Source organism: Salvelinus namaycush, chromosome 24 (assembly GCF_016432855.1).
Source record: "Salvelinus namaycush isolate Seneca chromosome 24, SaNama_1.0, whole genome shotgun sequence".
NCBI lineage: Eukaryota > Metazoa > Chordata > Actinopteri > Salmoniformes > Salmonidae > Salvelinus > Salvelinus namaycush.
Genome location: NC_052330.1, coordinates 978,551 through 990,162, shown reverse-complemented (window position 1 = coordinate 990,162; position 11,612 = coordinate 978,551). Strand labels below are relative to the sequence as shown.

At 40.8% G+C, this 11,612-nt stretch overlaps 2 protein-coding genes across 2 annotated transcripts; one reads left to right on the top strand and one right to left on the bottom strand.

The window, feature by feature from the left end:
* Positions 1 to 3,272: 3,272 nt before the first annotated feature.
* Positions 3,273 to 6,662, top strand: LOC120019584 (proteasome subunit alpha type-6). The gene is made up of 7 exons (XM_038962893.1): positions 3,273 to 3,459; positions 4,117 to 4,211; positions 4,330 to 4,411; positions 4,651 to 4,806; positions 5,075 to 5,253; positions 5,447 to 5,541; positions 5,761 to 6,662. Exons 1-7 carry the CDS (start codon positions 3,384 to 3,386, stop codon positions 5,816 to 5,818), a joined length of 741 nt encoding a protein of 246 aa, XP_038818821.1. The 5' UTR covers positions 3,273 to 3,383; the 3' UTR covers positions 5,819 to 6,662.
* A 1,940-nt stretch (positions 6,663 to 8,602) lies between these two features.
* On the bottom strand, positions 8,603 to 11,106 carry LOC120019583 (NF-kappa-B inhibitor alpha-like). The gene is made up of 5 exons (XM_038962891.1): positions 10,800 to 11,106; positions 10,138 to 10,246; positions 9,605 to 9,901; positions 9,225 to 9,482; positions 8,603 to 9,009 (listed from the first exon to the last, which is right to left on the bottom strand). Exons 1-5 carry the CDS (start codon positions 11,042 to 11,044, stop codon positions 8,977 to 8,979), a joined length of 942 nt encoding a protein of 313 aa, XP_038818819.1. The 5' UTR covers positions 11,045 to 11,106; the 3' UTR covers positions 8,603 to 8,976.
* Positions 11,107 to 11,612: the final 506 nt, after the last annotated feature.

The window sequence follows — 11,612 nt, the reverse complement described above, 5'->3', positions numbered from 1 at the left end:
TGACTGTTTGTATGCGTTCACAGATGCAGAAAGACCTGGCACTCAACACATCCACTCAACACATCCACAATGAGGTGATTACTAATAATACAGTGCAGCACAAATGTCCATTTTCATTCCATGTGCCACTGATGAACTCTGCCTCAACTGCTTTTGTCAGATGGTAGCCTCAGTTGTTTGATGGAGAGACCATAATTGGTTAGGTTTTATCAGATATTACCTATCCTGCCATTGGTAATAGAACAGTGTATGTAAGCATTTTTATGCGTCTGGCCATGCTTTCCACCTGGCTACCACTACCCCGGTCAACAGCCCTGCACTCCCCACAGCAACTCGCCCAAGCCCCCCCCATTTCTCCTTCAACCAAATCAGTGTCAAATCGGAGGGCCTATTGTCCGGACCTCTGGCAGTCTCTATGGGGGTGCCACAGGGTTCAATTCTCGGGCCGACTCTCTTCTCTGTATACATCAATGATGTCACTCTTGCTGCTGGTGATTCCCTCATCCACCTCTACACAGACGACACCATTCTGTATACTTCTGGGCCTTCTTTGGACACTCTGTTAACTAACCTCCAGACGAGCTTCAATGCCATATAACTCTCCTTCCGTGGCCTCCAACTGCTCTTAAAGGCAAGTAAAACTAAATGCATGCTCTTCAACCGATCGCTGCCCGCACCTGCCCGCCCGTCCAGCATCACTACTCTGGACGGTTCTGACTTAGAATATGTGGACAACTACAAATATCTAGATGTCTGGTTAGATAGTAAACTCTCTTTCCAGACTCACATTAAGCGTCTCCAATCCAAAATTAAATCTAGAATCGGCGTCCTATTTCGCAACAGAGTATCCTTCACTCATGCTGCCAAACATCCCCTCGTAAAACTGACCATCCTACCGATCCTTGACTTCGGCGATGTCATTTACAAAATAGCCTCCAACACTCTACTCAACAAATTGGATGCAGTCTATCACAGTGCCATCCATTTTGTCACCAAAGCCCCATATACTACCCACCACTGCGACCTGTACTCTCTCGTTGGCTGGCCCTCGCTTCATACTCGTCGCCAAATTCACTGGCTCCAGGTCATCTACAAGTCTTTGCTAGGTAAAGCCCTGCCTTATCTCTGCTCACTGGTCACCATAGCAGCACCCACCCGTAGCACGCGCTCCATCAGGTATATTTCACTGGTCACCCCCAAAGCCAATTCCTCGTTTGGCCGCCTTTCCTTCCAGTTCTCTGCTGCCAATGACTGGAACGAACTGCAAAAATCACTGAAGCTGGAGACTCATATCTCCCTCATTAACTTTAAGCACCAGCTGTCAGAGCAGCTCACAGATCACTGCACCTGTACATAGCCCATCTGTAAATAGCCCATCCATCTACCTCATCCCCATACTGTATTTATTTATTTATCTTGCTCCTTTGCACCCCAGTATCTCTACTTGCACATTCATCTTCTGCACATCTATCACTCCATTGTTTAATTGCTATATTGTAATTACTTCGCCATTATTGCCTTGCCTTATCTTACCTCGTTTGCACACACTGTATATAGACTTTTTCTACTGTATTATTGGCTGTATGTTTGTTTATTCCATGTGTAACTGTGTTGTTGTATGTGTCGAACTGCTTTGCTTTATCTTGGCCAGGTCGCAGTTGTAAATGAGAACTTGTTCTCAACTAGCCTACCTGGTTAAATAAATTAAAGAATTAAAATGTGTTCACAGAATTTTGGATGGAGCCAGCACGTGGAGACTTGCAAGATGATGCGATGAAGTCCAGACTGACAGACAGGCATGATACTGATGTCTCTGAATGTCACTAGTCATAACATTTTTACTAGCTACAACTTTTACTTGTATTTGCTTTTTTATTATTGAATTGAATGGTATCAGTCAATTCGGGGAGGCATTGACTGATACCATTCTGTGTGTTCTGCAGCAGTGTCAGGTACTCCTGTTTTATACAGGACACCACACAGGAAGGTATGACATGTTTGTCAAAATGCAGATAGGCACAGTATCTGTATCAGCTGTGAATGACAATGAAATAAAGATGAAAGGTGCATATTGTTATATTGGCAGAACACTGCTTCTAAGGTATTATGTAAAGCACGTGTCAAACTCGTTCCACGGAGGGCCTAGTGTCTGCAGGTTTTTGCTCCTCCCTTGTGCTTGATTGATGAATTAAGGTCACTGATTAGTAAGGAACTCCCCTCACCTACTTGTCTAGGTCTTAATTGAAAGGAAAAAACAAAAACCAGCAGACACTCGGCCCTCCATGGAATAAGTTTGACACCCCTGATTGAAAGGATTGTTTATTCTACATGTACCTGTTACTACATTTGAAAGTTATCAGAACACTTTAGAATATCTCCATAAATTCAGCAATTGCATTCTCATATTACTCTGTTGGTTACTGACCTATTCAAAGCTCCCTCCAGCATCTCACCATACATCTGTCTGTAGTTATTAAACTGCAGGAGGTTTATTTGTTGTGATTGAGTGGGGGGAAACAGCTGCGGGCAAGGTTCTGACAAATGGGTGTGTCTTGTTGTTGGCAAGTACATACCCAAGAATCACTCACATCAAACCACACTCCCAAGCCAACTCACGCCTCACTTCTGTCTTGGCCACCAGCATTTGTTGAGTAGCAAGCCAAAAAACAAGGCTAAATCAGCAAGTGCAGTTCCCCTTTAAGCTGTTTGACCAGAGTAAAAGGCCAGCAACACTCAGTATTATTCTCAGAACCCCATGAAATGACACCATATAATGATTCTACAGACCCTACTGAAAACTCCCCACCCAACTTTTACATCTGAACAAATAATTGTTTTTCCTGTATAGTGCTATAACTGTACCATAGATATTGTCCATGGCCAGGCACACCCATTTTAAGCTGTTTTACCACAGTAAAAAGCCAACAACACACTGTATTATTCAGAGCCCCATGAAACGACACCATATATAAATTCTACAGACCCTACTGAGTACTCCCCACCCCATTTTTACATCAGCACAAATCGTTTTTTCTCTATAACCCAATATGTAATGCATACATAGTGATTTGCATTGGGGGCATTTATTTGACCTTGGACATATTTTAAAAACCCACATTTAATGCAAATGTCACTTAAATATGAACAAATATGAATCAATGTTCATGTTTAGAGGATTATTTTTCATACATCATGAATAAATACAGGGTAATGACACCTTTTACTACCATTACGTGGGGGACGTTTATTTAGAACGTTTCTCCGAAATTCCGTGATCCGGAAGTACTTTTAGTATTGCTGAGACGCTGATTCATTTATGCATGAAGTGAGGTTTGTGTTTACAACATATTTCTCACTTTTTAGCTAACCAAATTCCAACCAAGATGTCCCGGGGCTCAAGTGCAGGTTTTGATCGTCACATCACTATCTTCTCTCCAGAGGGTAGACTCTACCAAGTTGGTTAGTACGGTATATTTTCATTTGCATGCACACAATACTGTACCCAGCTAGGTAAATGCTCTGTCATTGTTCCTAGCTAAGTAGCTAACGCTAATAAGTTGATAACTAGCTAACTTGCATTACGTCTATAGTCATTTTTTAATTTAACATATTCAAATTCTGCATGTAGTTTTAAGTTTCGAAATTTAATTTGACTGCCCCCAACGATATCCGGACAATAAGCAGAATGCTCAGCTTGCTAGGCTAACACCTGATAAGAAACACAATTAAAATAACTAGCTAGCTACCTACTCACTCAACATGAAAATGTCATTTGTACTAGATTGCTACTGAAAACATGTTGCTTTATTGTGGTAATTGCAGTCGTGAGTGCAGCTAGCTAGTTGCTAGTGAGGGAATCTAGCTAACCACAGTATGTTGTTAGCAAGCTAGGAAGTCTCGCGAGGCCATCTTGGTCAATCTCAACGTGAAGGAAGAATGGGTGTCAGATACAATTATGTGTATAATCATTGGTCAGACATAGAGATCCTATTTAATTAGAATTGTGATTCCTAATTCTATGGTGCCAGAGGTGTGCAGTTATCTGAAGTGCTTTTGATTTTTGTTGTATGCATTGATTCAATCATGTTCTGAATAATCCTGTTGTGTTTTACACAGAATATGCTTTCAAGGCCATAAACCAAGGTGGTCTCACGTCAGTAGCAGTCAGAGGTAAAGACTGCGCAGTAGTCGTCACACAGAAGAAAGTACCGGTAAGTTCAGCTGTAAAACCATGACCTCATTGTTTTAGGCTTTTCACAAGTGGAGTACTAACTTAGTCCAACAATTGGATTCCTTAAAAAGGATGTTACCTTGTTTTGTCTCTACTAGGACAAGCTGTTGGATGCCTCCACAGTCACTCACCTGTTCAGGATAACAGAGAACATTGGCTGTGTGATGTCAGGGATGACAGGTAGGAGTAGGATACACAATACCTTAGCAAGACTACTTGGTAAACTGCTACGATGGTCAAAGCCAACTCTTATTAACAACTACAACAACTTCACTTTTACTTGTATCCCAACTCATATAATTCAACTCTTACCAAGAAAAAGTACTCTTTCCCCCTTCCATGTGCATAACATTAAGGCCTACCTTGAAATTGCCAATTCCCAGTGCTGGCTCTAACTGCTTGACTCTTCTCTCCTCCAGCGGACAGCAAGTCCCAGGTTCAGAGAGCGCGCTACGAGGCAGCCAACTGGAAGTACAAGTATGGTTATGAGATCCCAGTGGACATGCTGTGTAAGAGGATTGCTGACATCTCTCAGGTGTATACACAGAATGCTGAGATGAGGCCGCTGGGATGCTGTAAGTGCATGTTTATTCATGTTCACCATCACTGGATTTATGTGTGTTGGAACTGAAATTTGAAGCACAAGTTCTACATACTAGGCAGTCAAAAGCATGCAATTGTAATGAGCTGTGTTGTACTCCTAATTTTAATTCTGACAATTATAGAAAGACAATGCCAATGTATCTTTTCCCTGATATTGTTTACAACTCTTAGATTATCTTCTGCACAAACAAAATGTTCTCCTTGACCAATATCATGTCTCTCCTTTCTTCTGCTTTTCAGGCATGATAGTGATAGGTGTGGATGATGAGTGTGGTCCCCAGGTGTACAAGTGTGACCCTGCAGGCTACTACTGTGGCTTCAAGGCCACTGCTGCAGGGGTCAAACAGACAGAGGCCACCAGCTTCCTGGAGAAGAAAGTCAAAAAGAAACTCGACTGGAACTTTAAAGAAACTGTTGAGGTAGAAAACCCCTTCCACTCCGCTAACTGTGTACATACAGTACAAAGTTTAGTGATACAACAAAATGAAAGTGAAATTAACTACTAAGTGAAATGTTGTACGGTCAGCATTTGTTTCTCCCCTCTGCAAAAACAGTAGATGTGATTGCAAGTGGTTTAATTGTATCTCTCTCCTTCTGCCTCCCTCTCTTCAGACCGCCATCACCTGTCTGTCAACAGTCCTGTCAATTGATTTCAAGCCCTCTGAGCTGGAGATAGGAGTCATCACAACAGAGGATCCTAAGTTCAGGTGAAGCACCACTCTGCTCTAAACACTCTCACTTAGCATCATTAGGCCCCATATAAAATACAGTAAGACCTTTGTTGTTTAGAAAGTGTGTAAAAGAGGTACACTTTAGGTGTGGAGGTGCTATATTGGTCTGTCCCACTAATGTACCACCAGAATTGTTGTCGCGAAGTTCATAGTGAGGAATGTCGAATTTGAATCTGTATTTTTTTCTAACTGCAGGATTCTGACCGAGTCTGAGGTGGACATCCACCTGGTGTCCCTAGCGGAGAGAGACTAAGCCCAGAAAGACTACAGAGTCCCAGAGAGAGATGTGTAACTGAATGATGGGATTTTGTAGTCCCCCAGTTGAAGAATGGTGTTATCCTTGTTTGCTGTATATTTTACCCCCTGTTCCATTAAAAATATTTCTAGTAAATTCTTATATTTGAATTCATTTATTTTCAGTTAGATCTCTTAATGCCGGGACAGGTTTTTTTCTCAGGTACTAGTGACAGACTGTGTAGGAGTATGACAATATTTTTATTTTTAAATCAGTGCTCATTGTGTGACCATAGATTTGACTGAATTCTGTGCACCAGGCCTTTGTTATATGACCTAGTACTAATTTGACTTTTTTTTTTACCTGTTTAAAGATCTGTTCCAGAGGTTTTGTATATGTTTTCGCTAATGATTCTGAAAGTAGTACTCACGAGGCAAAACGGGGTTCAGGAAATGTTGCACAGTTGTGTATTACGTCATCCATTTCGTATGCTACATCCAACATATAAATAAATTGCAATTCGTGGGATGTGTTCCGAATTGCAATTCGTACAATATATTACAAATTTGTAAGTGCATTTCTACAATATGTTTGTAAGTGCTTAAGATCCTATTCTCTCTTTAAATTAGGTGACCTGACTGAGACAGATTTAGAAACTGGGAAAGTTTTGAACATTGCTGCAGAGTAGAACATTGACTTCCTGTTGTGGTTCTGCTCATTTAATCACGTCATACTACTGCAGAACTGTGGTAGAGGTTCTTTACTACAGTCAGTCAAAACTGGTTGTGTCCTGTTTAGCTCCTATCATTTCTATGCATTCTCCACTTTCAGAAAGTCAAAAATAAATTTGTTTGAAAATGCACCTCAGTCACAGTCAATCACAAGGCAAACTGTCTTGTGCAATATTTATATGTGATGAGAGAGATGTGAGTAAAAGGTGTTTACATACCTGAATGCATAGCGGGTAAAGGTTTAATGGCTTCCAGATAAATGTATTATCAATAAGTGAACTAGATGGGTTATTTTCCTATTGGAAAGGGTCACATATCGAATGCGGTTTAGATTACAGAGGCAAAAGACTAATCCAAAGTCTCAGGATTAGTGTTTTGTTGACTCGTCATGTTAGTTCTATGTCCAGAGGGTATGAACAGATTACATGCAGAGGTACTGTTGTGTCCTTGGGTGAGGCTGAGTCAGATTCCTTAGGAAATCCCCTGAGAATCCAGAGGTCTATAGGCCAACTGATGTTTATGACCCACAGCAATTATAGGGTCCATTTTACACTGACAGTAGTCCAAAGATCATGCATTTTTCTAACACTGACTGACTATAATAGTGTTTATCAGATGTGCAACTGGGAGCAAGGGTTGCTGAAGGAGAGCTGCGGATTTTAAAATATTCGTATGAAAATCTGTCGCAAATTGGTTGGAAACCTGGGGTATGTTTAGTCAGCTGAAATGCAGCCTTGTCCTGTGTTATACTTTTAGCTCTCAGGGTTTCCCAGTAGTCATTACTGCTACTGGTAATACAAATAATAGGCATGGGTAGTCCAGTCTGGTAAATTTCAGTAATTCCCAGTTTGGTGAACAGTAGGTTTTCTACAGAATGAGTCGGCACTTCCTATGCCTACCCAGACACTGATTCAGTGGTACTTTTGAGGAGTAATGTTTTGTATAAAACAGTGCAGAACAGGAGCTCCTCTTACACATCCAATCCGGGAGGGACTTTTAACTATGTGACTCACAGATCTGATGACCCCACCCCAACCAAGAAACCCCAGACTAGTCCTCTGTAGCTCAGTTGGTAGAGCATGGCATTTGCAACACCAGGATAGTGGGTTTGATTCCCAGAACTACCCATACGTAATATGTGTGACTGGTGCTTTGGATATAAATGGCATATATCATATATTTCAAGTCCTGTGTGTGTTATGTGGGGGAAGGGGAATTCACTTGTCTTGCAAGTCTGTGAAAAATGTACATGAGCCTTGTGCAATGGTGGGAAAAAGTACCCTGTTTTCATACTTTAGTAAAAGTAAAGATACTTTAATTGAAAACGACTCAAGTGATAGTCAACCAGTAAAATACTACTTGAGTAAAAGTAAAAAAGTATTTGGTATTACATATACTTAAGTATCAAAAGTGAATGTAATTGCTAAAACATACTTAAGTATCAAAAGAAAAAGTATAATTCATTTAAAATTCCTTATACTAAGCAAACTAGATGACACCGTGTTCTTGTTTTTTTAAATGTGTGGATAGCCAGGGGCACATTCCAACACTCACACATAATTTACAAATGAAGCATTTGTGTTTAGTGAGTCCGCCAGATCAGAGGCAGTTGCATTTTGGAATGTTCTCTTTGGCCCTTTTTCCTGTCCTACTAAGCATTCAAAATGTAAATAGCACTTTTGGGTGTCATGGAAAATGTATGTTGTAAAAAGTACATTATTTTCTTTAGTAAAAGTTGTCAAAAATATAAATAAATAGTAAAGTACTGATACGCCAACACAACTACTTTCAAGTATTTCTACATAAGTACTACATAAGTACATAAGTACTACACCACTGGCCTTGTGTGGGATTTTCCATGTCAGTTAGTGAGTAGTGTTGGCTAAGTTAGGCAGTTTATTGAGATGGTTTGATACTGTATATTACTGTGTAAAAATGGACATGGAGAATTACTAGAGTGTGACAGGAAATTCAGGACTGTACTGTGAGACAGTTTGCTGAAATAATCATCGTGTCACAGGAAATGAACCAAAACCACAGTGCGTAAGAGTAGGAAATAGAGCAGTCAAAATCCATTTATAGATGCATATTTTATTCATTATTTTCAATAGTGTTTCACTCACATTTAATAAAAACATTCACAAGTATAAAAATATCTCTGTGTATTTACAATATATTACTGATATATACATGAAAATAGGAGAATTCTCTGAGGTCAGGGGTCATATTATGTGTTCCGGTGCGTTTGATCTTCATAGAACACCAGACTTCCATCCCGACCGAACGGCATCTTCAGTCTTGTCTCTCTGTCGCCTTGTATGTCGGCAGGCTCTAGGCGGCTCTCCCGAAGGCTTCTGGGACCTGGAGTTCCCACTGGGCTTTGACTGGACTGGCCCGTAGAAGCTTCATCGACTTGACTTTACATCACCATGTGATGCGACCACTTCAATTCTGCCCGAATGTAATGTCATCGTACATCTGTGTAGAAAAAAAAGAAACGAATCTGTAAACTCAACTGTCATTTAAATAGAAAAAAATATTTATTTGGTAGTAAGTATTCAATCCATTTGAACAGATAGAGCCTTTCCCCCCTCTCTCTAGTACTGCAGTTTTTAATTAATTTAACCTTTGTTTATATAGAGATCAAATCTCTTTTACAAGTGAGACCAGTGTAGCTGTTGTTAGCTTCTCACCTGTTCATCATCAGACATGCACTCCTCCTCGCTCTCTTCTGATTCGCTCTCAGGCAGCTCTCTAAGCTCCTGGTCTGTCTTCTCATACAGCTGGTGGCAGATCTCTGTGTTCTGACGCCCGTAGGTCAGGTGGTACGGCGTGTAGCCCCCGTATGTCACACTGTTGACGTCTGCCCCCAGGGAGAGGAGCCGGTGGACCAGGGATAGGTTCTGGAGGTCTACAGCCAGGTGGAGCGCTGTACGACCGCTACATTGTTCCTGAGGGGAAACAAAAATACACCAAACATTAGTTTTTTGGGGTTTGAGAATACATTTAGGTTTTCAATCATCAATGGGGATACTTGATTATTGGCAACAGAATACCTGTGTGATGAACATACCTGTGCATTGATGTCGGCACCAAGCTGAACCAGACTCTCCACCATGGAGAGGTATCCATTAATGGAGGCGAGGTGGAGGCAGTTGTGTCCGCTGTAGTTGGGGAAGGTGAGGATGTAACTGAGGTGGCGGAGACAGTTCTGGGTGATCACACTGAAGGAGGTGAGAGAGCCCTTCTTACAGGCGATGTGGAGGGCGGTGTTCCCACTGTCGTCTACTAACCGCGGGTCACACCCGGCCTTCAGTAGCCTCTCTACCAGATGGGGCTGTTCTGTGATTACTGCCAGGTGGAGCGCAGTCTGAGAAAAGAATTAGGTGGTTAGATATTGTTTTCAGGTGTAAATACCACCATTTAGATGGCTTGTTTATAACAGTTAATAACTATATGTGTAGTAATGACCACTTGTTTCAATAAGACAGTTGTTTATCAACCAATGATTTGTTTTAATTAACGAATTAAGTATGTTTTTTTATTAACCTATATATTTGTTAAATTGATCAATTATCTATTTCCCCATTAGTCATCAATAATTACCTGTCTCTGATTGTTTTGTGCGTCCAGTAATATATTATCATTGTGTGACAGTTTGATCATCTGCTCGGCTTGTTCTGTGGCTTCATGAATAATGGCCAGGTGGAGAAACCTGTGTGGAGGAGGGGAAAATAAAACGTTTAAAAAAGGCTGCGATTCAGATATGCATGGCGCATAGGAAGTGGTTGAACAAAGCGCGAACACTAGAGCCTTGCGCAATAAAGGATTATTTTGGGTTATTTCCACCAGTTGCGGCTTGACACATCTGATGCATTATCATTCCTCGCATCTCGTCAGGGACTTTCCTAACTGCGCAGAGCTGACTTTAGCAACGCCTAGGCGCAGCTCTGAGGCAAAGTACATACTCATCATACAACTGAGTCCAAAAGTCATTTTGTTTACTTGCAAATTATGACTATCATGTTGTTTACTTGCAAATTATGACTATCAGCTGCTCAATTTTACAACATCTTGATAACATGAGCATATCTGTGAGTTTTGTATACTTTATGAAAGCATAGGATTTTGCATAAAATGCTATATTCTTAAAACATTGTTTTAGAATATAATAGGATATTTCAATTTGCCTTTTTGCACTTGCAGTAGGCCTATAGGCCTACATCCCTTTTAAATGCAACATTACCCAAAGATAAAAGTGAACTTACGTGTCGCCGTCCTCGGTCACTGTTTTCCTCCAGGGTTCATTACTGCAGGGGTTTGCCAAGACTTCGACATTGGCCACTCTCAATTCCTCCAGCTCCTTCACAAGGTTACCATATTCATCATCTTTTAGAGAATCCAGACCGCTATCAAAACGGTCTTCTTGGTAAGGTACCATTTTCCCGTGTTTTGATTCCATATCATCATAGTTATAATCCATTTGTTTGTGGTTTGAAACTGTAACATCCATAGTGAATAAGACAAGTCGACTCACTTCTCTGTTCTCTCTCAAGTTTGGAATTGGAGTGTGTGTTGGAGGGAGGCGCCAGTGGGTTTAATGCTCTACGGGGAGGAGACAAAAGAATGGGGGATTTCCACATTGAGTTATCTCGACACAACTAGCAGGGAAACTCATAGACTGGGCTTTTATGAGAAAAATTCCCCTTCGAATTAGCCCCACAGACTCAGAGTAAGAATGAAAACTTGTAGTTTCCTATTAGACATCAAAATCTACCTGTGATGCAGACAGAAATACCTTCAATGAATGAGATAAATGAATGAGAGACAAACGGGTGCCTTTGACAGGTTCTAGAATAAATCCCTTTTCACTTAGGGAATTAATGTGTCATAACAAGGTAATTGAGGGAAATTACATAATTGTTCAGCACATTTTGCAGATTTTGACTGTATACAGGAGAGACTAGTATTTTGATAACTATGCATGCAGGTGTTCCATGGAATGTAAATTGAAGGTCAACCAGTGTGTGAAATATCATATTAGTTTACCCTATTTATTATTGTACGATTACAGTTCTGCA

Excerpts from the sequence above, each read along its gene's own strand:
- LOC120019584 (XM_038962893.1), top strand. The coding sequence starts at position 3,384 with ATGTCCCGGGGCTCAAGTGCAGGTTTTGATCGTCACATCACTATCTTC. Across the intron at positions 4,412-4,650 it reads TGTGATGTCAGGGATGACAG|CGGACAGCAAGTCCCAGGTT; the intron begins GTAGGAGTAGGA and ends TCTCTCCTCCAG. Across the intron at positions 5,254-5,446 it reads ACTTTAAAGAAACTGTTGAG|ACCGCCATCACCTGTCTGTC; the intron begins GTAGAAAACCCC and ends CCCTCTCTTCAG.
- LOC120019583 (XM_038962891.1), bottom strand. The coding sequence starts at position 11,044 with ATGGATGTTACAGTTTCAAACCACAAACAAATGGATTATAACTATGAT. Across the intron at positions 10,247-10,799 it reads GTGACCGAGGACGGCGACAC|GTTTCTCCACCTGGCCATTA; the intron begins GTAAGTTCACTT and ends TCCTCCACACAG. Across the intron at positions 9,010-9,224 it reads GCATGTCTGATGATGAACAG|ATGTACGATGACATTACATT; the intron begins GTGAGAAGCTAA and ends TTTTCTACACAG.